The sequence below is a fragment of the Babylonia areolata genome, chromosome 18, assembly GCF_041734735.1.
Source record: "Babylonia areolata isolate BAREFJ2019XMU chromosome 18, ASM4173473v1, whole genome shotgun sequence".
Classification (NCBI taxonomy): domain Eukaryota; kingdom Metazoa; phylum Mollusca; class Gastropoda; order Neogastropoda; family Buccinidae; genus Babylonia; species Babylonia areolata.
Genome location: NC_134893.1, coordinates 9,289,272 through 9,316,520, shown reverse-complemented (window position 1 = coordinate 9,316,520; position 27,249 = coordinate 9,289,272). Strand labels below are relative to the sequence as shown.

The 27,249-nt window shown below is 45.7% G+C and overlaps 1 protein-coding gene and 5 non-coding genes across 6 annotated transcripts; 2 read left to right on the top strand and 4 right to left on the bottom strand.

Annotated features, from left to right (window-relative positions):
• Positions 1 to 3,677: 3,677 nt before the first annotated feature.
• On the top strand, positions 3,678 to 3,759 carry Trnal-aag (transfer RNA leucine (anticodon AAG)). Its single transcript has one exon. It is a non-coding gene; the product is annotated as a tRNA-Leu (tRNA).
• A 1,438-nt stretch (positions 3,760 to 5,197) lies between these two features.
• On the bottom strand, positions 5,198 to 5,279 carry Trnal-aag (transfer RNA leucine (anticodon AAG)). Its single transcript has one exon. It is a non-coding gene; the product is annotated as a tRNA-Leu (tRNA).
• Positions 5,280 to 6,141: 862 nt separating this feature from the next.
• On the bottom strand, positions 6,142 to 6,223 carry Trnal-aag (transfer RNA leucine (anticodon AAG)). The gene has a single exon. It is a non-coding gene; the product is annotated as a tRNA-Leu (tRNA).
• An 877-nt stretch (positions 6,224 to 7,100) lies between these two features.
• Trnal-aag (transfer RNA leucine (anticodon AAG)) lies at positions 7,101 to 7,182 on the bottom strand. Its single transcript has one exon. It is a non-coding gene; the product is annotated as a tRNA-Leu (tRNA).
• An 873-nt stretch (positions 7,183 to 8,055) lies between these two features.
• Positions 8,056 to 8,137, bottom strand: Trnal-uag (transfer RNA leucine (anticodon UAG)). The gene has a single exon. It is a non-coding gene; the product is annotated as a tRNA-Leu (tRNA).
• A 2,300-nt stretch (positions 8,138 to 10,437) lies between these two features.
• Positions 10,438 to 26,203, top strand: LOC143291899 (uncharacterized). The gene is made up of 9 exons (XM_076602038.1): positions 10,438 to 10,692; positions 12,393 to 12,752; positions 13,119 to 13,820; positions 15,772 to 15,954; positions 17,682 to 17,802; positions 21,603 to 21,704; positions 22,851 to 23,026; positions 24,088 to 24,331; positions 26,193 to 26,203. Exons 2-9 carry the CDS (start codon positions 12,393 to 12,395, stop codon positions 26,201 to 26,203), a joined length of 1,899 nt encoding a protein of 632 aa, XP_076458153.1. The 5' UTR covers positions 10,438 to 10,692.
• The last annotated feature ends 1,046 nt before the right edge of the window (positions 26,204 to 27,249 follow it).

The window sequence follows — 27,249 nt, the reverse complement described above, 5'->3', positions numbered from 1 at the left end:
CAATGGCCTGTTTTCGTTCTTCCAACACAAAATAGAATCTACGGAAATTAGTTTAGGGTGATACAAGAAAAAAAGAAAAAAGAGAGAGAGAGAGAGAGAGAGAGAGAGAGAGAGAGAGAGAGAGAGAGAGAGAGAGAGAGAGAAGGGTTTGCACATACACACAGCTCGGCAACGTGACTTTTCTTTATGGAACAAAATCATCAGCAGAGAAATACAATTGACCACAGAAAAAAGCAATACGTGCGTGTGCGTGGACGCACGCATGAATGAGAGAGAGAGAGAGAGAGAGAGAGAGAGAGAGAGAGAGCGTAGCAGAATGGGAGAGAAAGAAAGACAGGGGCAACACACACACACACACACACACACACACACACACACACACACACACACACACACACACACACACACACACACACATTATCTACAGCTTGATTTGATATGGAACAGTGAACCTTTATGTTTTCATATCCTTGTCGATACAGATTTTCGGGTGTTATCTGATTTCTTCAGCTCGTTGAGGAAGAAAACTCTCTACATTTCGTGCAATTTCGATGATTGAAATGTGATTTTATAGGTTGCATTTCTTTTTAACGCTTTTATTGTATTGTTCATCTTCGTGGTTTGTATGTGCATGTTTTATATGATGTGTGTTTTGTTCACATTTCCCATAGAAAACTTAAAATATTAATAAGCCCCCCACCCCCCACCCCTTTTCACCCCACTCTGTCCCTGCCATACCCCACCTACACCTACCCTTCCCCTGCCATACCCCACCCAAACCTACCCTTCCCCTGCCATACCCCACCCACCCCTACCCTTCCCCTGCCATACCCCACCCAAACCTACCCTTCCCCTGCCATACCCCACCCACCCCTACCCCTCTTCAACTGACATACCCCACCCACCTCTACCCCTCTTCAACTGACATGCCCCACCCACCCCTACCCCTCTTCCCCTGCCATACCCCACCCACCCCTACCCCTCTTCAACTGACATACCCCACCCACCTCTACCCCTCTTCAACTGACATGCCCCACCCACCCCTACCCCTCTTCCCCTGCCATACCCCACCCACACCTACCCCTCTTCCCCTGCCATACCCCCCCTACCCCTACCCCTCTTCCCCTGCCATACCCCACCTACCCCTACCCCTCTTCCCCTGCCATACCCCACCTACCCCTACCCCTCTTCCCCTGCCATACCCCACCTACCCCTACCCCACTTCCCCTGCCATACCCCACCTACCCCTACCCCACTTCCCCTGCCATACCCCACCTACCCCTACCCCACTTCCCCTGCCATACCCCACCTACCCCTACCCCACTTCCCCTGCCATACCCCACCTACCCCTACCCCTCTTCCCCTGCCATACCCCACCTACCCCTCTTCCCCTGCCATACCCCACCTACCCCTACCCCTCTTCCCCTGCCATACCCCACCTACCCCTCTTCCCCTGCCATACCCCACCTACCCCTACCCCTCTTCCCCTGCCATACCCCACCTACCCCTACCCCTCTTCCCCTGCCATACCCCACCTACCCCTACCCCTCTTCCCCTGCCATACCCCACCCAGCTCTACCCCTCTTCCCCTGCCATACCCCACCTACCCCTACCCCTCTTCCCCTGCCATACCCCACCCAGCTCTACCCCTCTTCCCCTGCCATACCCCACCTACCCCTACCCCTCTTCCCCTGCCATACCCCACCCACCTCTACCCCTCTTCCCCTGCCATACCCCACCTACCCCTACCCCTCTTCCCCTGCCATACCCCACCCACACCTACCCTTCCCCTGCCATACCCCACCCACACCTACCCTTCCCCTGCCATACCCCACCCACACCTACCCCTCTTCAACTGACATACCCCACCCACCTCTACCCCTCTTCAACTGACATGCCCCCCCCACCCCTACCCCTCTTCCCCTGCCATACCCCACCCACCCCTACCCCTCTTCAACTGACATACCCCACCCACCTCTACCCCTCTTCAACTGACATGCCCCACCCACCCCTACCCCTCTTCCCCTGCCATACCCCACCCACCCCTACCCCTCTTCCCCTGCCATACCCCACCTACCCCTACCCCTCTTCCCCTGCCATACCCCACCTACCCCTACCCCACTTCCCCTGCCATACCCCACCTACCCCTACCCCACTTCCCCTGCCATACCCCACCTACCCCTACCCCACTTCCCCTGCCATACCCCACCTATCCCTACCCCTCTTCCCTGCCATACCCCACCTACCTCTACCCCTCTTCCCTGCCATACCCCACCTACCCCTACCCCTCTTCCCTGCCATACCCCACCTACCTCTACCCCTCTTCCCTGCCGTACCCCACCTACCCCTACCCCTCTTCCCTGCCATACCCCACCCACAGCTACCCCTCTTCCCTGCCATACCCCACCTACCCCTACCCCTCTTCCCTGCCATACCCCACCCACACCTACCCCTCTTCCCTGCCATACCCCACCTACCCCTACCCCTCTTCAACTGCCATACCCCACCTACCCCTACCCCTCTTCAACTGCCATACCCCACCTACCCCTCTTTCCCTGCCATACCCCACCCACCTCTACCCCTCTTCCCCTGCCATACCCCACCTACCCCTACCCCTCTTCCCCTGCCATACCCCACCTACCCCTACCCCTCTTCCCCTGCCATACCCCACCCACCTCTACCCCTCTTCCCTGCCATACCCCACCTACCCCTACCCCTCTTTCCCTGCCATACCCCACCTACCCCTACCCCTCTTCCCTGCCATACCCCACCTACCCCTCTTCCCCTGCCATACCCCACCTACCCCTACCCCTCTTCCCCTGCCATACCCCACCTACCCCTCTTCCCCTGCCATACCCCACCCACCTCTACCCCTCTTCCCCTGCCATACCCCACCTACCCCTCTTCCCCTGCCATACCCCACCCACCTCTACCCCTCTTCCCCTGCCATACCCCACCCATCCCTACCCCTCTTCCCCTGCCATACCCCACCCACTCCTCTTCCCTTGCCATACCCCACCTACCCCTCTTCCCCTGCCATACCCCACCCACCCCTACCCCTCTTCAACTGACATACCCCGCCCACCCCTACCCCTCTTCAACTGCCATACCCCACCAGCCCCTACCCCTCGCCATACCCTCCCCCCCCCCCCCTCTCTCTCTCTCTCTCTCTCTCTCCTCCCCAAAGTGTTCGTGAAGCGTAAGCATCGGTCCAAGGGAAGTAAGAGCGACTTATCAGACCGTATGACAACAACTGTTATGACGTCCCTTGTCGAAGCGAGGCCTGTCACTGCCCGAAACACCGTAACACGTCATCCAGTTTCACCCGAGAGGGGGAGGGGAGGGGAGGGGATAGGGAAAGAGGAGGTAGAATAGGAGAATGACAATGCGTTACCAAGATTTTGTTTTTGTTTTTGTTTTGTATTTGTTGTTGTTGTTGTTTTTGTTGTTGTTGTTTGTTTTTTTTACTAACGAGCGATTGGGCGACAGGGGTGACAATTTTCCTTCCCTTTTATTTGAGAAAATAAGAAATGACCAGTATCTTGCACGGTCTTCAAGAAGAGAAAAGTTTGTCATTTCAAGTGGAAAATTAATATCATTCATATTGCAAAACCAGTACCGGCTGCGATTAGCCTTTTACTTATGTGTACTTTATTTTGAGACACATTAGCAATCCCGGTAGCGTGGCCGAGCGGTCTAAGGCGCTGGTTTAAGGCACCAGTCTCTTCGGAGGCGTGGGTTCGAATCCCACCGCTGCCATTTTTTTCTCAATTTTTCTTTCTTGTTATTATTAGTATTTTTTTTTTATGATTAGTATTATTCCATCTTTCTCTTCTTTTTGATTAGTTGATTTTATTTTTTCTCTCAATTTTTCTTCTTTTTTTTTTAATTATTAGTATTGTTTATTATGGGTAGTATTATTCCCTCTTTCTCTTCGTTTTGATTAGTTGATAATATATATATATATATATATATATATATATATATATATATATATATATATATATATATATATATATATAATGGTGTGTGTGTGTGTGTGTGTGTTAATGAGAATATGAAAACATGAAAACAACAACATGGTTGTCCTCTTCTGGACAATGATATTTCCATTCATTTTCATTTAAGTTACACGTTCATTATGTATATAGTATAGTAGTCTTGGCATGTCTTGACGGTAGTCTTGGCATGTCTTTAAAACTTGTAATTAAAGTACGGTAACAAATTGTCGCGGAATAACAACTTCTTCAAGCAAGGGCCAAGACTACTGTTGTTCTTATTTTTTTTACGTTTTACCGTTTTCGGTAACTCGGTTTTTTCTACAAGGTGCGTTTTACTTGCCTGCCTTCGCTTTGTCTCTGTTGTAACAGAAGACAACACTGGTAACCAAAAAGGATCTCAGGATATCCGTAGTTGTAATGGCATATAGTTGATTCTTGTGTGTGTGATTATATATATATTTTTTATATTATATTACTATAAATTCATTATATTTCACACACACACGCACACGCACACACACACACACACACCGACACACAAACATCATGAATCAAAAATAAAAATTGCCTTGAAATACAGGAGAGAGACAGACAGATGGATGGGTGGGTGGATGGATGGTTTATTCATTTATAGGCCATTGTTCCTTTTGAAAGGGTGTCAGAAAAAAAAGTCTGAAAAATAAACGTACGAGAGAGAGAAAGAGAGAAAACTCAGAAATATTTTACTGCAAGGCCACCAGCCTGTTTGCAAAGGAGGTACATACATACATTTGGGACACACAAAATACCGAATATAAAGGGGTTAGTGACCAAGATCATGGACACAGTATTTCATAACTGAATATGTAGGCAAATTTATATTTTAGTTCGTGACATTCCTGCAGTATGGTGGGGTGGTTTGTTGTTGTTTTTTTGTTGTTGTTGCATTTTTAAACAGTTATCGTGTCATTTCTTCTTCTCTCTTCTTAAAGGCGTAGTATATAAACATAGCCACAGAACGTGTTTTCGTTTTGTAAAAGTAACGGGCAAGTCCCGTGTATATTCGTCGTTCATGTTTCTGACAATTTTCCCCTGTTTAACTGATACATTGGACATACTAACAAAAAATGGCGTTCGTTTTCTACAACGTTACAGCAAGGGCAGGAAATAGCGAGAGAGAGAGAGAGAGAGAGAGAGAGATTTACATTAAAAAAAAATGGCAGCGGTGGGATTCGAACCCACGCCTCCGAAGAGACTGGTGCCTTAAACCAGCGCCTTAGACCGCTCGGCCACGCTACCGCTGGTGTTACATGCAGTGGTCAGAACAGGTTTTACTTGCCTGCCTTCGCTTTGTCTCTGTTGTAACAGAAGACAACACTGGTGATCAAAAAGGATCTCAGGATATCCGTAGTTGTAATGGCATATAGTTGATTCTTGTGTGTGTGATTGTATTTTTTTTTATATTATATTACTATAAATTCATTATATTTCACACACACACGCACACACACACACATCATGAATCAAAAATAAAAATTGCCTTGAAATACAGGAGAGAGACAGATGGATGGATGGGTGGATGGTTTATTCGTTTATAGGCCATTGTTCCTTTTGAAAGGGTGTCAGAAGAAAGTCTGAAAAATAAACGTACGAGAGAGAGAAAGAGAGAAAACTCAGAAATATTTTACTGCAAGGCCACCAGCCTGTTTGCAAAGGAGGTACATACATACATTTGGGACACACAAAATACCGAATATAAAGGGGTTAGTGACCAAGATCGTGGACACAGTATTTCATAACTGAATATGTAGGCAAATTTATATTTTAGTTCGTGACATTCCTACAGTATGGTGGGGGGTTTTTGATGTTGTATTTTTAAACAGTTATCGTGTCATTTCTTCTTCTCTCTTCTTAAAGGGGTAGTATATAAACATAGCCTCAGAACGAGTATTGAGCCTGTTTTCGTTTTGTAAAAGTAACGGCAAGTCCGTGTATATTCGTCGTTCATGTTTCTGACAATTTCCCCCTGTTTAACTGATACATTGGACATACTAACAAAAAATGGCGTTTGTTTTCTACAACGTTACAGCAAGGGCAGGAAAGAGAGAGAGAGAGAGAGAGAGAGAGAGAGAGAGAGAGAGATTTATATTTAAAAAAAAAATGGCAGCGGTGGGATTCGAACCCACGCCTCCGAAGAGACTGGTGCCTTAAACCAGCGCCTTAGACCGCTCGGCCACGCTACCGCTGATGTTATATGCAGTGGTCAGAACAGGTTTTACTTGCCTGCCTTCGCTTTGTCTCTGTTGTAACAGAAGACAACACTGGTAACCAAAAAGGATCTCAGGATATCCGTAGTTGTAATGGCATATAGTTGATTCTTGTGTGTGTGATTATATATTTTTTTTTATATTATATTACTATAAATTCATTATATTTCACACACACACGCACACGCACACACACACACACCGACACACAAACATCATGAATCAAAAATAAAAATTGCCTTGAAATACAGGAGAGAGACAGATGGATGGATGGGTGGATGGTTTATTCGTTTATAGGCCATTGTTCCTTTTGAAAGGGTGTCAGAAAAAAAGTCTGAAAAATAAACGTACGAGAGAGAGAAAGAGAGAAAACTCAGAAATATTTTACTGCAAGGCCACCAGCCTGTTTGCAAAGGAGGTACATACATACATTTGGGACACACAAAATACCGAATATAAAGGGGTTAGTGACCAAGATCGTGGACACAGTATTTCATAACTGAATATGTAGGCAAATTTATATTTTAGTTCGTGACATTCCTGCAGTATGGTGGGGGTTTTTTTGTTGTTGCATTTTTAAACAGCTATTGTGTCATTTCTTCTTCTCTCTTCTTAAAGGCGTAGTATATAAACATAGCCACAGAACGAGTATTGAGCCTGTTTTCGTTTTGCAAAAGTAACGGGCAAGTCCGTGTATATTCGTCGTTAATGTTTCTGACAATTTTCCCCTGTTTAACTGATACATTGGACATACTAACAAAAAATTGCGTTCGTTTTCTACAACGTTACAGCAAGGGCAGGAAATAGCGAGAGAGAGAGAGAGAGAGAGAGAGAGAGATTTATATGAAAAAAATGGCAGCGGTGGGATTCGAACCCACGCCTCCGAAGAGACTGGTGCCTTAAACCAGCGCCTTAGACCGCTCGGCCACGCTACCGCTGATGGTATATGCAGTGGTCAGAACAGGTTTTACTTGCCTGCCTTCGCTTTGTCTCTGTTGTAACAGAAGACAACACTGGTAACCAAAAAGGATCTCAGGATATCCGTAGTTGTAATGGCATATAGTTGATTCTTGTGTGCGTGATTTTTTTTTTTTTTTAAATTATATTACTATAAATTCATTATATTTCACACACACACGCACACACACACACATCATGAATCAAAAATAAAAATTGCCTTGAAATACAGGAGAGAGACAGATGGATGGATGGGTGGATGGTTTATTCGTTTATAGGCCATTGTTTCTTTTGAAAGGGTGTCAGAAAAAAGTCTGAAAAATAAACGTACGAGAGAGAGAAAGAGAGAAAACTCAGAAATATTTTACTGCAAGGCCTGTTTGCAAAGGAGGTACATACATATATTTGGGACACACAAAATACCGAATATAAAGGGGTTAGTGACCAAGATCGTGGATACAGTATTTCATAACTGAATATGTAGGCAAATTTATATTTTAGTTCGTGACATTCCTGCAGTATGGTGTTTTTTTGTTTTTTGTTGTTGTTTTTTTGTTTTTGTTTTTTGTTGTTTTTTTGTTGTTGTATTTTTAAACAGCTATCGTGTCATTTCTTCTTCTCTCTTCTTAAAGGCGTAGTATATAAACATAGCCACAGAACGAGTATTGAGCCTGTTTTCGTTTTGTAAAAGTAACGGCAAGTCCGTGTATATTCGTCGTTCATGTTTCTGACAATTTTCCCCTGTTTAACTGATGCATTGGACATACTAACAAAAAATGGCGTTCGTTTTCTACAACGTTACAGCAAGGGCAGGAAAGAGAAAGAGAGAGAGATTTTTATACATAAAAAAATGGCAGCGGTGGGATTCGAACCCACGCCTCCGAAGAGACTGGTGCCTAAAACCAGCGCCTTAGACCGCTCGGCCACGCTACCGCTCGTGTTTCATGCAGTGGTCAGAACAGGTTTTACTTGCCTTCCTTCGCTTTCTCTCTGTTGAAACAGAAGACAACACTGGTGACCAAAAAGGATGATCTCAGGATATCGGCCGCTGTTGTAAGGATTGATTCTTACGATTTCAATTTTAAAAATTGGCCGTCTGCGTTTAGCGTGTGTGGGAGTGTGTGGGGGAGGGGGACAGGGGCACGGTAATTTCGGAGATAGTGTATGTGTGTGCGAGGGAGGGGGAGGGGGGGTTGGGGGCTCGTGTACATTTATGTCTATTTGTTTGTTCTTTCATATCTGTGAAACTGCATGTTTGTTGCATATCTGTTATGCATGCGTGTGTGTGTGTGTTATATTTATTTGCTTATTTGTTTATCTGTGATCATAATTGTCTTTTATTTTCTTTTTCTTCTTCATCTTCTTAGTCATATATTATTCGTCATCGTCATCGTCGGCCTCCTTCCGTCTCGAGAGACGATGGCTGCACTAGAATCATTATTATTATTATTATTATTATTGCTGTTGTTGTTGTTGTCTTTCAAGTTTTCCCCCCCCCTCCCCCCCTTTTTTTTTTAATTCATTCATTTATTTATTATTCTTTTTTTTTTTAGTTTAGATATTCATTCACGTCTTTTTTTTCTCCCTTTTTCTCTCTCTCAAGATCTGACTGAGCACGTTGGTTTACGTTGCTGGTCAGGCATCTGCTTGGCAGATGTGGTGAAGCATTTATGGATTTTTCCGAACGCAGTGACGCCTCCTTGTGTGTGTGTGTGTGTGTGTGTGTGTGTGTGATATTTAGCATTGCGTATGTGTGGGTATCAATTGTCTTCCTGCCAACTTCTCTCTCTCTCTCTCTCTCTCTCTCGCAAAGATTCAGGGTATCTTGAATTTTTAATCTCTCTCGCAAATACTGAGAGAAGGAAGATGTCATAGTGCGAAAAAAAAAAAGAAGAAGATATCAGGGGTTTCAGAGAGGAAAGAAACAGAACGAGAAACGGTTTCAAAGTAATCACACGATATACATGAAGAAAAAAATATTATAATCATCTAAAAAAAAAATTTTAAAGTAAAATTTTTTTTTAAAGCAACAACAACAAGAAAGGCGGAGAACTTATTCAGGGGAGTTAAGAGAGATAAGAAACAGAACGTGAATCGGCATATAATTTATTTCCCTTGTTTTCTAGACACCCTCCAGACAGCTGATTCCTGCCATGGTCACTGTTGTATTTGGTAAAGTTGTTGCTGTTGGAGTTTCTGAATAAAAAATGAAAGCCGGTACATAATCTTTTGTTCTTCTTTTAGACGACTGTTACATTGCAGGGAACTACCGGTCTCTATCCTTTGTTGTCATTTTTGACTCACTTGTGTAAACAAAGTGAGTCTGTGTTTTAACCCGGTGTTCGGTTGTCTGTGTGTGTGTGTGTGTGTCCCTGGTAAACTTTAACATTGACATTTTCTCTGCAAATACTTTGTCAGTTGACACCAAACTAGGCATAAAAATAGAAAAAATTCAGTTCTTTCTAGTCATCTTGTTTAAAACAATATTGCACCTCTGGGATGGGCACAAAAAAATTTAAAAAATGAAGCCTAAACTGCGTTTACTGTTATATTTATATTTTTTGTATTCTCTAAACTTGGCACTTTGATCTGATATTCTGACCCAACAACAAGAGCAGTCATTATTATCATTTTTTGTTCAAACAGGAACTTCTTTTGCTAAGCGTGGAAGTTTTATTTATTTGCAAACGTTTTGGTGCAGATAGTAAAAAAAAAAAAAAGGGGGGGAAATTACTCTGTAATTAATGCTAGGGGACTTAATTTGAATCTGGTTAGGACTTTTTTTTTTCTTTTTTTTTCTTTTAACGCGAAGCTTTATAATAACAAATATAGAACACATTTTAACGATTAGATTTTTGTTTAAGTGTATCACAAGTGAGTCTTGAAGGCCTTGCCTCTCTTGTTTTTTGTGTGGAACTTCTCTCTGTTCCGACTCTGCCAGACATCTGTTTCTTTGTACACAAACAGTGTAATGCTCGCGCGAGCACCTGCTCACACACACACACACACACACACACACACAAGCTAAACCACACACATACACACAGCCACACAAAGCCACACACACACACACACACTACACACACACACACACACACACACACACACACACACACACCGCTAAACTAGAGACGACCGTGGAACCCCACCCACTTCTAATCGTTTTCAACGAAACTTTTTTTTCCCTTTTTTCAGACGAAAGTAATCGCAAAACCAAGGCGGGGGCAGTTTTCTAATCTTTTCGAAAACTGGTTCACGTGCGGGTCGGATAGTTTATCAGCGGGCGACCTTGTTTGTGATCAACCTGGCTGACCATCTGTTGGGTAGCCATCAAAACTACATTGCTACATTGCTGTTTACGGCTGTGAAGTGCCTGGCCATCCACCGTGCTTGGTTCCGACACATGGAGCTGTGAAGACCAGGCCTGACCTGCAGGCTATTTACCGACACACAGATTGTTAATTAACCTTCATAAGTTCAGTTTGCAGGTACGGATAAATTTGAATCGATCTTTATTCGTCATGTGTTGTTGTGTGAACTGGACTGACTGTCCAAACTGTGTGTGTGTCCAAGAGAACAGGGGGAAAGAACAGCTGGGGTGGGCTGGGGTAGAAACTAAGAATACAAATAATTGATAATAATTATTTTCTTTCTTTCTTTCTTCTTTTTTTTCTCTTTCTCTCAAAGGAACGCCAAGATCGTAGTTATGATTGAGAATAGGGGGGAAGAATAGCCGGGATGGGCTGGGGAGGGGTGGGAGAGGTAGAAACGAAGAATACAAATGATTGATAATAATTATTTTTTTTCTTTCTTTCTTTCTTCTTTTTTTTTTTCTCTCAAAGGAACGCCAAGATCGTAGTTATGATTGAGAATAGGGGGGAAGAACGGCCGGGATGGGCTGAGGAGGGGTAGAAACTAAGAATACAAATAATTGATAATAATTATTTTCTTTCTTTCTTCCTTCTTTTTTTCTTTCTCTCAAAGGAACGCCAAGATCGTAGTTATGATTGAGAATAGGGGGGAAGAACGGCCGGGATGGGCTGGGGAGGGGTGGGAGGGGTCGAAACGAAGAATACAAATAATTGATAATAATTATTTTCTTTCTTTCTTTCTTTCTTCTTTTTTTTTCTCTCAAAGAAGCGGCCAGGTCGTAGTTATGACTGATTACATTGATTCAAATCACGCACAGGGAAATCGAAAAGAACACTTTAAATGCTATTGTTGTTCTTCGATTTTGTTATTCCTTATTCTCATTTCTTCTTCCCTTTTTTGTTTTGTTACCATAGTGTAATGATGATGGTGATGATGATGATGATGGATTGTGTGACTGAAGGGAACAGAAATAAATTACATGATTGTATTTTGCTTAACGATCACAAGCTGCACTCATTCATGCGTTTAGTAAAAAAACAAAACAAAAAAAACAACAAAGTAACTCAACAAAATATCGCTCGCTCGCGCGCGCGTGCGCGCGTGCACACACACACACACACACACACACACACACACACACACACACACACACACACAGAGAGAGAACAGCGTGCACATCTCCCCACATCTTGTCCAATACCTTTTTATTTCATTTTGAAAATGAGAACAAGACAGAGACAGTCTCAGAGACAAGACACACAGAGTGAGCGGCATTCGGTGAAAAGAGAACGAAACCTCCGGAAGCTTTGTTGGCATGAAGTGGGAAGAATTTGGAACGCGCAGGTGGGGGGGGGGCTTGAATAACATCAGTCAGCAACCACGGCATCTAAAACAGCACAGAAAACAAGGGCGCCTCGCACAGGATGTCTGCCATTCCATTGACCCCCCTCTCCTACACACACACACACACCCACACACACACACACACAACACACACCATAAAGACGCACCTTCACTCTCCTCCCACACGTTGTACTCCAAGACACAATAACCAGTGCACTCATCACAATGTACCCCATCATTAAGGAAAGACAATAGCAAACAACCAATAGCAGAGAATACTAACAGTTGATACACGATCACAACACTTCCAACAACAACAGCAACAATGACAGTAATTGTAACGACAATAACAACCATAGACAGTTATAAAGCGAACAGTTTCGTACGCTTTCAACACCACTTGTTACCTAAAAAAAACTAACCTAACCAGCAACCTGACCAGCCAGCCCTGACACACGTTCTCTTCTTCCAGATGGACAGCCGCACCACCACCACCACCACCACCACCAAACGGGTGGCGCCGATGATGATGATGATGATGATGATGATGATGACCCTGACAATGCTTCTCCTCCTGACCTTCACCCCGGGTGTCCACCCCACCACCGACCACCACCCGCCGGACTACCAGACGCTGGTCACCCTGGCGCACAGGTTTTCCAGGTTGCGGGAGGAGGGGGGAGGGGCGGGTGGCTGCGGACCCCCGGACTCCCCACAGCGGCCCCTTGACCAGGTGAAGCTGTGGACCTCGGTGGGGCTGGCCCTGATGGCGGGCTTTGGCCGTGACGACCGCCAGCACCCTCCCTGCCCGGGAAGACCTTCGGGTCTGCAGGTGTGTGTGTGTGTGTGTGTGTGTGTGTGTGTGTGTGTGTGTTGGTTGGGGTGTGTGTGTGTGTGTGTGCGGTGTGTGTGTGTGTTGGGTGGGGTTTGTGCGTGTGTGTGTGGGGGGGTGGGTGTGTGTGTGTGTGTTGGTTGGTGTGTGTGTGTATGTGTGTGTGTGTGTGTGTGTGAGTGTGTGTGTGTGTTGGTTGGGGTGTGTGTATATGTGTGTGTGTGCGTGCGTGCGTGCGTGCGTGTGTGTGTGTGTGTGTGTGTGTGTGTGCGCGCGCGCGCAAAGTGATAGTCAAAATGATCTGCAACATTTTGTTTCCTCCAAAAGGACGAAATGAAATCCGAACAGTAGCTGGTTTTATTTCAGCTGATCAGCCAGGCAGTGAAACAAGCCGCCCTCCACCAGGGGGACTGGCTAGGACGGGTACAGGCAGGAAGGGGTGTGCAAACGGCACCACGGGCCCACAGCCGTGAAAAACGTCGTGGTTCCAGCCATACTTATCAGCAGCACGGCTCGGCCGATCACCATGAATACGACCCAGCAGAAACTGTGAGCAAGTTTCGTAACCATGCCCAGAAGGTGGAAGAAAACAGTGGTCGTGACCACGACCAAACTGACGACAGACCGAGCGATCGCCACAGCACTAGAATTCAGAAAGAAAGAAGACCGTCAGAGGATTATCGTCCGTCCGTGCACGGTCAGCACCTTTCAGGAGGGCACCAAGGCGGCTCTTCATCCAGCCAGCAGCATTCGGCGCCGATGACAACATCCGGCAACGACTTGCAGCCTGATCCTGTTCCCGATGAGTCCGGTTCTCCGCAGGAGGCGGAGCATCAGACGAGTTCCCCCGGGCAGGACACCTCACTCCCTGAACCGTCTCCCACCAGGCCGCAGTCCCTGTCACCCTGGAGTCGTGCGCACCAGTTCGCCCCGCCTGGCCCCAGCGGGCTGTTCGTGGAGGTGTTCTTCACAGCCCTGGTGACCGCCAGCCTTGACCCCGCCAGGTGTGACCGTGATGTGGGTTTCATGGCCAGCACGCAGACCTGGGTGGACCGGGTGTGCCGCGAGGTATGGCTGTTTGACAATACTGATATTGATGATGATGATGATGATGATGATGATACGACTACTATTTCTACTACTGCTGTTGCTACTGCTACCACTACATGTAGAGAGTGATGTGGAATAATGACCTAGAGGTAACACGTCCGCACGTAAAAGAACCCACGGCAACAAAAGGGTTGTCCCTGGCAAAATTCTGTAGAAAAATCCACTTCGATAGGAAAATCAAATGAAAAAAAATGCAGTCAGAAAAAAAATACACAAAAATTGGGTGGCGCTCTCGGTCATGTAGCGACGCGCTCTCCCAGGGGAGAGCGGCCCGAATTTCACACAGAGAAATCTGTCGTGACAAAAAAAGAGTAATGTACAATACAATACAAAACAATACAACAAAACAATACCACCATTGCTGCTGCTGCCCCTGCTACTACTGCTACTAATAGGTGGAAAATTATTGTGCCCCTTAAAATTGCAGTGGAGAATGAGAATGATAGTAACACCTTGATGTCGAAGTGGAGAATAATGATAACTATCATACCTTTATGTTTAGGTGAAGACTGATGATAACGATCACACCTTAATGTTGATGTGGAGAGTGATGACAATGGTCCTACATTGATGTTGAGGTAGACAGTGCTGACAGTTCCCATACATTATGTTGATGTGGAGAGTGATAACGATGGCCATACGTTGATGTTGATGTGGAGAGTGATAACGATGGCCATACGTTGATGTTGATGTGAAGAGTGATGACAATGGCCACACATTATTGTTGATGTGGAGAGTGATAACGATGGCCACACATTGATGTTGATGTGGAGAGTGATAACGATGGCCATACGTTGATGTTGATGTGAAGAGTGATGACAGTGGCCACACATTGATGTTGATGTGGAGAGTGATGACAATGGCCATGCACTGATGTTGATGTGGAGAGTGATGACAATGGCCACACATTATGATGTGGAAAGTGATGACAATGGCCATATATTGATTTTGATGTGGAGAGTGATGACAATGGCCATACATTGATGTTGATGTGGAGAGTGATGACAATGGCCACACATTGATGTTGATGTGAAGAATGATGACAATGGCCACACATTGATGTTGATGTGAAGAATGATGACAATGGCCACACATTGATGTTGAGGTGAAGAGTGATGACAATGGCCACACATTATGAGATGGAGAGTGATGACAATGGCCATGCATTGATGTTGATGTGGAGAGTGATGACAATGGCCATGCATTGATGTTGATGTGGAGAGTGATTACAATGGCCATACATTATGAGGTGGAGAGTGATGACAATGGCCATACATTATGAGGTGGAGAGTGATGACAATGGCCATATATTGATGTTGAGGTGGAGAGTGATGACAATGGCCATATATTGATGTTGAGGTGGAGAGTGATGACAATGGCCATGCATTGATGTTGAGGTGGAGAGTGATGACAATGGCCATGCATTGATGTTGGGGTGAAGAGTGATGACAATGGCCACACATTGATGTTGATGTGGAGAGTGATGACAATAGCTATACATTGATGTTGATGTGGAGAGTGATGACAATAGCCACACATTGATGTTGATGTGGCGAGTGATGACAATAGCCACACATTGATGTTGATATCGAGAGTGATGACAATAGCCACACATTGATGTTGATGTGGATAGTGATGACAATGGCCATACATTACGATGTGGAGAGTGATGACAATGGCCATACATTATGAGGTGGAGAGTGATGACAATGGCCACACATTATGATGTGGAGAGTGATGACAATGGCCACACATTATGAGGTGGAGAGTGATGACAATGGCCATACATTATGAGGTGGAGAGTGATGACAATGGCCATATATTGATGTTGAGGTGGAGAGTGATGACAATGGCCATATATTGATGTTGAGGTGGAGAGTGATGACAATGGCCATATATTGATGTTGAGGTGGAGAGTGATGACAATGGCCACACATATGTTGAGGTGGAGAACGAGGCGAACGGAGGGGCGGTAGGAATGAGGAACCTGGAGGACACCCTGAGGAATGCCTTCAGTCGATGGAGACCTGAGCGGTTCGCCCACACCTTTCCCTCCCTGGACGCTGCTGACCCGTTCATGGAACAGGTCAAGGTATGTCAGTTCCTGGGCTATTTTTTTTCTTCTGGCTTTTCTCACCCATCTTGCCTCTGTGTTCCTCTTTTTATGTCTGGCCTACGGGCGCAGTGGCCGAGTGGTTAAAGCGTTGGACTTTCAATCTGAGGGTCCCGGGTTCGAATCTCGGTAACGGCGCCTGGTGGATAAAGGGTGGAGATTTTTCCGACCTCCCAGGTCAACATATGTGCAGACCTGCTTGTGTCTGAACCCTCTTCGTGCGCATACGCAAGCAGAAGATCAAATACGCACGTTAAAGATCCTGTAATCCATGTGAGCGTTCGGTCGTTTCTGGAAACAAGAATATACTCAGCATGCACACCCCCGAAAACGGAGTATGGCTGCCTATATGGCGGGGTAAAAACGGTCATACACGTAAAAGCCAATTCGTGTACATACGAGTGAACGTGGGAGTTGTAGCCCACGAACGAAGAAGAAGAAGTATGTCTGTCTGTCCCATTCTTTCGTGTTTCTGACATTTGAACTGACAGGATCATTGGGTGATCTTATTTATTTATTTATCACTATAATAAACAAGTTTCTGCTTTCTAATTAATTTGATAAAAGATTATAATTATTAAGGGTGTGAAGTCATTTCGAGGCAAGGCTCGGAGTTTTCCCGGGCTACCTCCCTTATGGAATCATATCGGGACTTCCCCAGAACGAATCCATGGAGTTAAGAAGGGGTCGGAGTCATTTTAGGGCATCACACTATTTGAACAAATATCTATATATCTAACAGGAATAACGCAGCATGGTTAGCAAGATGTTGACCTGTGTGTTGGTGACAGTGGTTGTGCGGTGTTTCAACGTGGTGATGATGATTTGATGTGCAGTGTTTTAACGTGGTGATGATGACTGGATGTGCAGTGTTTTAACGTGGTGATGATGACTGGACGTGCGGTGTTTTAACGTGGTGATGATGACTGGATGTGCAGTGTTTAACGTGGTGATGATGACTGGATGTGGTGTTTTAACGTGGTGATAATGACTGGATGTACAGTGCTTTAACGTGGTGATGATGACTGTATGTGCAGTGTTTTAACGTGGTGATGATGACTGGATGTGCAGTGTTTAACGTAGTGATGATGACTGGACGTGCAGTGTTTTAACGTGGTGATGATAACTGGATGTACAGTATTTAACGTGGTGATGATGAATGGCTGTGCAGTGTTTTAACGTGGTGATGATGACTGGATGTGCAGTGTTTTAACGTGGTGATGATGACTGGATGTGCAGTGTTTTAACGTGTTGATGATGAATGGCTGTGCAGTGTTTTAACGTGGTGATGATGAATGGCTGTGCAGTGTTTTAACGTGGTGATGATGAATGGCTGTGCAGTGTTTTAACGTGGTGATGATAACTGGATGTACAGTGTTTTGACGTGGTGATGATAACTGGATGTGCAGTGTTTTAACGTGGTGATGATGACTGGATGTGCAGTGTTTTAACGTGGTGATGACTGGATGTACAGTGTTTTAACGTGGTGATGATGACTGGATGTGCAGTGTTTTAACGTGGTGATGACTGGATGTGCAGTGTTTTAACGTGGTGATGACTGGATGTGCAGTGTTTTAACGTGGTGATGATGACTGGACGTGCAGTGTTTTAACGTGGTGATGATGACTGGATGTGCAGTGTTTTAACGTGGTGATGATGACTGGATGTGCAGTGTTTTAACGTGGTGATGATGACTGGATGTGCAGTGTTTTAACGTGGTGATGCCGGAGGTCAGACCACGCCGGATGACTGCTGCCACGTGTCACCGTGACCTGCATGACTTTCTCGGCCGCCTCAGTACATCCATCCTCATGCATCTTCTGCAAGGTAATGTTCAGATCTTCTGCAAGGTAACACACAGCTCTTCTGCAAGGTAATGTTCAGATCTTCTGCAAGGTAACACACAGATATTCTGCATGGCAATGTACAGATCCTCTGCAAGGTAATAAACAGATATGTATGGTAACACACAGATCTTCTGCAAGGTAATGTAAGATCTTCTGCAAGGTAATACACAGATATTATGCAAGGTAATACACCGACACTCTCCAGAGGTAATACCCATATCTTCTGCAAGGTAATGTACAGATCTGCAAGGTAACGCACAGATCTTCTGCAAGGTAATGTACAAGTCTTCTACAAAGTAACACACAGACACACAGACACAGACACACACACACAGACACACACACCCACACCCACACACACACACACACACACAGAGGCCGCCCATCCCCCCCCCCCCACCCCCGACCCCGACCGGGATTTTAATTTCCCCCCCCCCACCCCACCCCCCCAAAAAATCCATAGACGCTGCACCACGTCTGCTAAGTTTCAGTTTTCAGTTTCAGTTTCTCAAGGAAGCGTCAATGCGTTCGGGCAAATCCATATACGCTGCGCCACATCTGCCAGGCAGATGCCTGAGAGCAGCATTACCCAGCTCGCTTGTCAGGCCCTAAGTGCACGCATACACACACACACACACACACACACACACACACACACACACACACACACACTTTTATACCTGTCAGAGTGGATTTCTTTTATACAATTTTGCCAGAGGGCAACATTTGTTGTTGCCATGGGTTCTTTTTCAGCGCGCCAAGTGCTTGCTGCACACGTGACCTCGGCTTATAGTCTCATCCGAATGACTAGACGCTCAGTTTGATTTTCCTGTCAAACTTGGGAGAAAGGGTGAGACTAGGATTCGAACCCACACCTGACGGCCGCAATAGCCGAGTGGTTAAAGCGTTGGACTGTCAATCTGAGGGACCTGGGTTCGAATCACGGTGGCGGCGCCTGGTGGGTAAAGGGTGGAGATTTTTACGATCTCCCAGGTCAACATATGTGCAGACCTGCTAGTGCCTGAACCCCCTTCGTGTGTAAACGCATGCAGAAGATCAAATACGCACGTTAAAGATCCTGTAATCCATGTCAGCGTTCGGTGGGTTATGGAAGCAAGAACATATCCAGCATGCACACCCCCGAAAGCGGAGTATGGCTGCCTACATGGCGGGGTAAAAACGGTCATGCACGTAAAAGCCCACTCGTGTACATGCGAGTGAACGTGGGAGTTGCAGCCCACGAACGCAGAAGAAGAAGAAGAAGAACCCACACCTTCCCGGACACCGTTTTGGCAGATCAGTGACTTAAACCAGTCTGACACCTTGCTCTCTTGCTCCCCTTCCCCCCCTTGTCCCCCTCGCTGAGCAGATGCGTGTACCGCAGCAAACCCAACGCGCATTGTCAGGCCTTGAGTGCTGGTCATTCGAATAATACGATAAACCGCGGTCCTCTGTGCAGCATGCACTAAGCACAAGCACACGTAAAACAACCCACAGCAACAGGGTTGTTCCTGGCAGAATTGTGTAGGAAAAAAATATCCACAATGCATTGAATGCAAACAGGAAGAAAAAGTGTTGCGCTGCACTGTGGCCACTCTTTCTTCACGGGGAGAGCAGTCCAAATTTCACACAGACATCTGTTGTGACAAAAAGCATTGACGGGCGCAATAGCCGAATGGTTAAAGCTTTGGACTTTCAATCTGAGGGTCCCGGGTTCGAATCACGGTGACGGCGCCTGGTGGGTAAAGGGTGGAGATTTTAACAATCTCCCAAGTCAACATATGTGCAGACCTGCTAGTGCCTGAACCTTCGTGTGTATACGCAAGCAGATCAAATACGCACGTCAAAGATCATGTAATCCATGTCGGTGTTCGGTGGGTTATGGAAACAAGAACATATCCAGCATGCACACCCCCGAAAGCGGAGTATGGTTTCCTACATGGCGGGGTAAAAACGGTCATACACGTAAAAGCCCACTCGCGTATATGCGAGTGAACGTGGGAGTTGAAGCCCACGAACGCAGAAGAAGAAGAAGACAAAAAGCATTGCCATACAGTACGGTACAGTACAGTACAGTGCAGTACAGTACAGTACAGTACAGTACAGTACAGTACAGTACAGTACAGCACAGCACAGCACAGTACAGTACAGTACAGTACAGTACAGTACAGTACAGCACAGCACAGCACAGTACGATACAATACAATACAATACAGTAGCCCACGTACATTATCAACAAGCCGGAGGACTGATTTGTTCTTATTTGATTCTTATGCTTGGGAAATGTTTTGCTGTTGTTCTTGTTGTTGTCGTTGTTGTTATTGTTGCTGTTCGTGTTGTTGTTACTGTCGTCGTTGTTTTTGTTGCTGTTCGTGTTGTCGTCGTTGTTGTTATTGTTGCTGTTCGTGTTGTTCTTGTTGTTACTGTCGTCGTTGTTTTTGTTGCTGCTCGTGTTGTCGTCGTTGTTGTTATTGCTGCTGTTCGTGTTGTTGTTACTGTCGTCGTTGTTTTTGTTGCTGTTCGTGTTGTCGTCGTTGTTGTTATTGTTGCTGTTCGTGTTGTTCTTGTTGTTGTTACTGTCGTCGTTGTTGTTATTGTTGCTGTTCGTGTTGTTCTTGTTGTTACTGTCGTCGTTGTTTTTGTTGCTGTTCGTGTTGTCGTCGTTGTTGTTACTGTCATCGTTGTTGTTGTTGTTTCTGTTCGTGTTGTTTAATGGTGGACTGACCAGATGATCGAGCAACTGAATTCAACATCAGCATTTCCCACGTCTGTCATCACATCAACCACCACCACCGCAAACACCGTCTTCGGAACCTCACGTTGTAGGGTGGAAACTGAATGTGTCGGTTGAACTGTTCTATCGTTGTTGTTGTTTTGTTTTATTCGTCTGTTTATTTATGTATTCATCCGTTTATCTGTCTATTCATTAATTTCATATTTTATTTATACGTAATTATAATGACAATTTCGATTTGTTTTTTGTTTTTTACTTTGACTTTTGATACTCAAACCTGTAATGAAAACATTCATATTTCTATGCTGTGTTGTCTTTACCTAGATAAGAGTGCTAAAATCTTTATTGTTATATATGGGGTTGATATTGCTTGATTGCAATGAAATTGGTAGATATGTAGAGTATACAATGTAATTTACAATATGTGGTGGGCGCTATTAGTGATATTCTGTAATATGCGCCTTTAGCTCTATTTATGGTAACACGCTGTTGGAAACTTTCTTCTTTTTTTTTTCAATTATGGCTGGTATTTGAAATCTGATCTTTTGCACGTTGATTTCAATACTTGTTTGACGGGCGCAATAGCCGAATGGTTAAAGCGTTGGACTTTCAATCTGAGGGTCCCGAGTTCGAATCACGGTGACGGCGCCTGGTGGGTAAAGGGTGGAGATTTTTACGATCTCCCAGGTCAACATATGCGCAGACCTGCTAGTGCCTGAACCCCCTTCGTGTGTATATGCAAGCAGAAGATCAAATACGCACGTTAAAGATCCTGTAATCCATGTCAGCGTTCGGTGGGTTATGGAAACAAGAACATACCCACCATGCACACCCCCGAAAACGGAGTATGGCTGCCTACAAGGCGGGGTAAAAACGGTCATACACGTAAAAGCCCACTCGTGTGCATACGAGTAAACGCAGAAGAAGAAGAAGACAATACTTGTTTTCTGGATTATGTGCCGACAATAAGTCATTCCTCGTGCTGCTTGAGACCTGTGTGAAGAGACTGAAGCAGCTGCCCATGGTGACGTGCTGGCTGGGTGCAGGTCATCGTCCCGTGGCCGGTGACCAGCCCTGCGAGGCGGACTTTGTCAGCGATGTGTTCAGCTTGTACGGCACTGAGGAGGGGCACTTTCTGCCCGTGGAAGGTACTTCTGTTTCTGCTGCTGCTGCTGCTGCTACTGCTGCTACCACAGCAGCCAGCTACCACTTCTACTACTATTGGCTGGGAACCGCGCTGTATATATAAGCCTCCGCATTAGTAGTAGTAGTAGTAGTTGTTGTTGTTGTAGTTGTAGTTGTAATACTGCTACTGCTGCTGCTGCAATTGCTGTTCTACTTGTTCTACAACTACTACCACAGTTATCTACCACTTCTATCACTGTTGACCGCAGTGATGATAAATCATAGTGATAGAACATCACAACTACTTATGCTACCCACCCATGCTACGATTGACTGCAGTGATGATGTATCATGGTGATAGAACATTACTGCTACTGATACAACTACTAATGCTGCTGCTGCTGCTACTATAGCTACTACTACTTGTGCTGCGACTACCGCCACATCTACCTGCCACCTCCACTACTGTTGACAGCAGTGATGATGACAGAACATCAATACGAATGCTACTGCTATTGCTGCTGCTTCTGCTGCAACTACTACTTCTGCTACTTGTATTGCAACTACCACCACAGCTAGCTACCACTTCTACTACCGTTGACAGATTATGACAAATGATGGTGATAGAACATCACTGCTACTGTTACTACTACTAATGCTGCTACTGCAGCTGCTGCAGTTGCTACAGCTAATCACTACGTTTACCTCAACAACCACCGCCACGACAGCTTCCACGACTACTGACTGCAGTGGTGATGAATGATGGTGATATAACATAACTACTGCTGTTACTACTGCTACTGCTGCTACTGCTACTGATGCTGCTGCTGCTGCTGCTGTTACAGCTAGTTCTACTCCCACTACAACTACCACCTCCACTACCACTTCTACTACTATTGACTGCCATGACGATAAATCATTGTGACATAACATCAGCACTACTGATGCTGCTACTGATGCTACTACTGCTACTGCTGCTGTTACAGCTACCACTACTACTGATACTGCCACTACTACTACTGCCGCTACTGGTACGGCGACTACTACTACTGCTGTTTATGCTGTTGCTGCTACTAATACTACTGCTGTTGATACTGTTATTAGCTTACCATTGTCATTGGAGAAGACCTGAAAAAAACAACAACAATTTATCAAACAGTAACTTTCAGGTGTGCAGAGAATGATTGACGCTGTGGAAAAGAGCACGAACTGTAGCGGGGATGTGAACCCAGGTCCCATGGACCCCAGCCACGAAACGCCTTCTGCCCGCAGAAAACGTCAGAACCCGAATGATGTCACAAAACCGGAAAGATCTGCTCATAGTAGTCACCTTGCCGTCAACAAGGTAGTGTGTGTGTGTGTGTGTGTGTGTGTGTGTGTGTGTGTGTGTGTGTGTGTGTGTGTGTGTGTGTGTGTGTGTGTGTGTGTGCTTGCTGGACAGAGCTCGCTCAGGGGCATATTGAGTCAATGTTGCTGAAGGCTCAGCTTCGCCGGGTTGGCCATGTGATCAGAATGGACGACAGTCACGTTCCCAGACAAATGGTGTATGGTCAGCTCAAGGAAAGCTCACGCAGACAGGGAAGGCTCAAAATAAGGTACAAGGACATCTAGAAGAGGTACCTCAAGTGGAGCGGCATACATCTTTGTGAACTCAGAGCCTCCACCAGCAAACAGACCAGCATGGAGGTCTTTCATTTCCAGAATGACGACTGACTCTGATGAAAAGGTACCGGCGACAACGTCTCTCTGCCGCAGACAGCAGACTACCGTTGTAACACCTACGGGCGCCTGTGTGCTTCCAGACTTGGACCGCGGAGCCACTTACACTCTCATCGCTGAGAACACAGACTACGTCATCTTCGGTAAACGATGGACTATCAAAAAGAAGAAGAAGAAAAAGAAAAAGAAAAAAAAAGATGGTTGTTATTATTATTATTATCATCATCATCACCATCATCATTATTGATGTTGTTTTGTTGTTGTTGTTGTTGTTATTATCGTCATCACCATCATCATTATCATCATCATCATCATTAGTAGTATTATTATCATCATCATCATCATCATCATCATTATTATTATTATTATTGTTGTTGTAGTCTTTTGTTCTGAAATAAAGTCCCCTGTGTTGTTCGTCTATTTATTTCCTCTTCTTCTTTTTTTATTTCGTTCTAAGTTGTTAACTTGTTTACTAATCTATCTGTTTACTTTTGTATCGTATTTCGCTTCATTTCTGATCATTTTCCCTCAATGCCTGACCAAGCGCATTGGGTTACGCAGCTGGTCAGGTCAGTCAGATATCCGCTTAGCAGATGTGAGAGTCGCGTGTAGTGTATGGATTTGCCCCAAACGCAGTGACGCCTCCTTGAGTGAACTGCACTGAACTGAAGTGTGTCGTCCTGCCAGAGGTTTTCCGCCAGGGAGCTGGTGGACGCGGTGCTGGACAGACAGACCTTCAGCCTGGACGTGCAGCGGTGGTACCGCCTGTGTCCTGCCCTGCTCCAGCAGTTCCTGCTCGTGCTGCCCGCCTCGACAGACAGCCACAACCACAACCAGAAGCCGCCATACGGGCAGCCGGAGGAGATCTTCGTGGCTGAGGAGGAGGGCGAGGTGGATGACAGTGGTGTTGTTAGTGCCTCTCCTTTGCAGAGTGAGTCAGCTGGGGTTTTTTTTGGGGGTGTGGGTTTGATTCTGTGGGTTGTGGTGGATGTGTGCGTGGAAGTTGTGGGTGGTGAGTGAGTGAGGTGTTTGTGTGTGTGTGGAGGGGGGAGTGCGGGGGGCCGGGGGGGGGGGGGGCGGGCAGGGGTTCTGTGTAAGGGTTTCTGTGTCTGCGTGTATGTGTGTGTGTGTGTGTGTTAGGGTACATGTGTGTGGTGGGGGGGGGGGGGGGGAGCGGATGTCTGTATATGTGATTCTGTATCTCTGTGTGTGTTTCTTTGTTTTTCGTTTGTTTGTTTTTCCTGTAATTCTGCTGTCAGAGGAGGTTGGAAAGATCCAATCACAAGGTTTGGGTCACCTTGTCTATATGTCCTGTTCGAATCTGATTTTATTTGATTTAATTTTGTTTTGTTTTTTCCACTACATTTGGAATAACAAACGAGTGCAGTTGCTTTGGCTTCTTTAGATAAACCACCTACCCACACCCACCCATCAACCACTCAACTCCACGATCACCCACCCACAGAGCTTGTAACATAGAGGGGAAACGCATGGACAATATCAGTATGTCTTGAGGTTGATTGTAATAACTTCACTGAAATAACTTCTCTGAAAGCTTCTCTGAAGGCCTTCAACATCAGCCACGACACATGGAAGCTGAATGCAATGGACAGACCAAAGTGGCATTCAGCTGTCCACAAAGGCGCCAAATCCTGTGAGGCCAACAGAATCGCTGCAGCAGAGCAACGCAGACAGGCCAGGAAAAGCAGTGCCAGCAAGTCCCCGACAGCCGCCACCATCCCCTGTCCACACTGCGTCAGAACCTTCCGGGCGCGGATTGGCCTGACCAGTCATCTGCGCACCCACAGAGCCCAACCCACCCACCCCCAGGATGACTAGATGGTCCTCGTCGATCCCGACGGATGAACCACACAATAACTTCACGCAGACGTGGTTGCAGTTTTACGCAGAGTGGATGATAGACAAGTCCAAAAAATTGTATATTTGATTCTGTTTCCTTGCTTTTTCTCCCCAACCTTCCAACGGAATATTATATATGTCATGAGATTGATTCCAATTTCACTCAGTCAGAGTTATGCAGACTGGATGGTAGCGAGTTCCGAAATCTATTTTATTCTATTTTGCTTGATTTCTTGTCCTGCACTCCATTACTCCCTCCCCTCAACCCCCCGGCCTCTCCCCCACAGCTGACCCTACCTGTGAGTTACATTCACTTCTCATCCCCCGCCTCTCACGCTCCTTTCAACCCTCCCCCATCACCCTCACCATCCCAAAGACAGCGATCAATTTCACTTTGTTTCGTTTCTTATTTTCTCCTGTCACCCCACCAGCACACACACACACACACACACACACACACACACACACACACACACAAATATTTCAAGATTCAATATTCAATTAACCTCTGATCCCTATTGGGGCATGGTTGATTTAGGAAAATAACATAATCAAGAACACAAAAAGGATTATATAATGTTTGCGTCAGTTAAAATGAAATAAAGGTAAACATTTCTTCTTCTGTACGAAAGTATCCTACGCAAAACTGAAATGAATTTCTTAATCTAAAGAGAACCCGTTTACTTGCAGAAACTAATTTACAAAATAAAAATAGACTTTGGGCATACTTATTTATCCGGAACTAATCATTTTACGAATATCAGAAAAAAAATGGACAGTCCATTATAAGATGAAATTTATCACCAACAGTATTCATGTCGCATTTATTTTACAAATACGGTAGTCTCTTGGACTTCCATTTAACCGCCCTGTTTCAATAGGTAAATAGTGATTGTTGCATATAAATTTGATTAACGAATTTATGTTTGCAGTGGGCATTTGACAAATACATTTTTTCTCTCTCTTAAATTCCTTTTTAGGGTGCTTATAAAACAGACATCATGTACTTTGTTGTAATGATTCAGTCCATATCTTTTCAAGATGGTTCTACAGAGCAGTAATGACATCGCTACATAAACAGAGTACGGTCTGGGAACGGCGTCTGTGGCGGTGTTGACGCTGTGCACTCTGGTGGGGGCGGTGGTGGTGAGGGTGTGCCGGGGGGTGGGTGAGGACTACGCCCTGGCCGGCCTGCTGGCCCTGTCCGTGGGCACCCTCTGTGGAGAGGCCCTTCTGCACCTTCTGCCAGAGGTCAGTCACGTCCCACACTGGCCTCTAGCCTGTAACCTCTGCCTTGTAGCCTCCAGCCTATGTCCTGCAGCTCTCCAGGTGTGTGGTCATAGAGTACTTTGTGAACTGACTGCTTGATATTGACACTGACTGAAGAACGGGTCTGACAGCTATGAACTGTTCACAGATGAGAAAAACAACAACAGTAGCAACAATGAGAAAAAACCAAAATGTCAGTTACGTCACGTTTGTTTGTTTTTGTTCTCATAATGTACATAACCGCAGACGAACAACTAAAAATACTGATAAAACATCTCATCTCATCTCATCTCATCTATCCCTTGACCCGTGGGTGGGTCGTTGGGGCACCATGGATGACTGCCTGGTCAGCTCGCGCCACCTGCCTCGGTCCTCAGCGGCCCTTTGAGTTGTGGCAAATGGCAGGCCCGTCCACTCTTTGATGTTGTCCTCCCACCGCTTTCTCTGTCTGCCTCTCTTCCTCCTTCCTTGTACGGTACCCTGCAGGATGGTCTTGGCTAGGCCGTCTGATCGTGTGACGTGTCCATACCAGCGGAGCTTGCGTTCCTTCACTGTGGTTAGCAGATCTTTGAATGGGCCAATGGCGTTTTGGACTCTTCTTTTCACTTCCTCATTTGTGATGTGGTCTTTGTATGTAATGTTCAGGATCTTGCGGAAGCATTTCATTTCCAGGGCCTGGATTCTTCTCTGGAGTTCTGCAGTGAGGGTCCAGGATTCGCA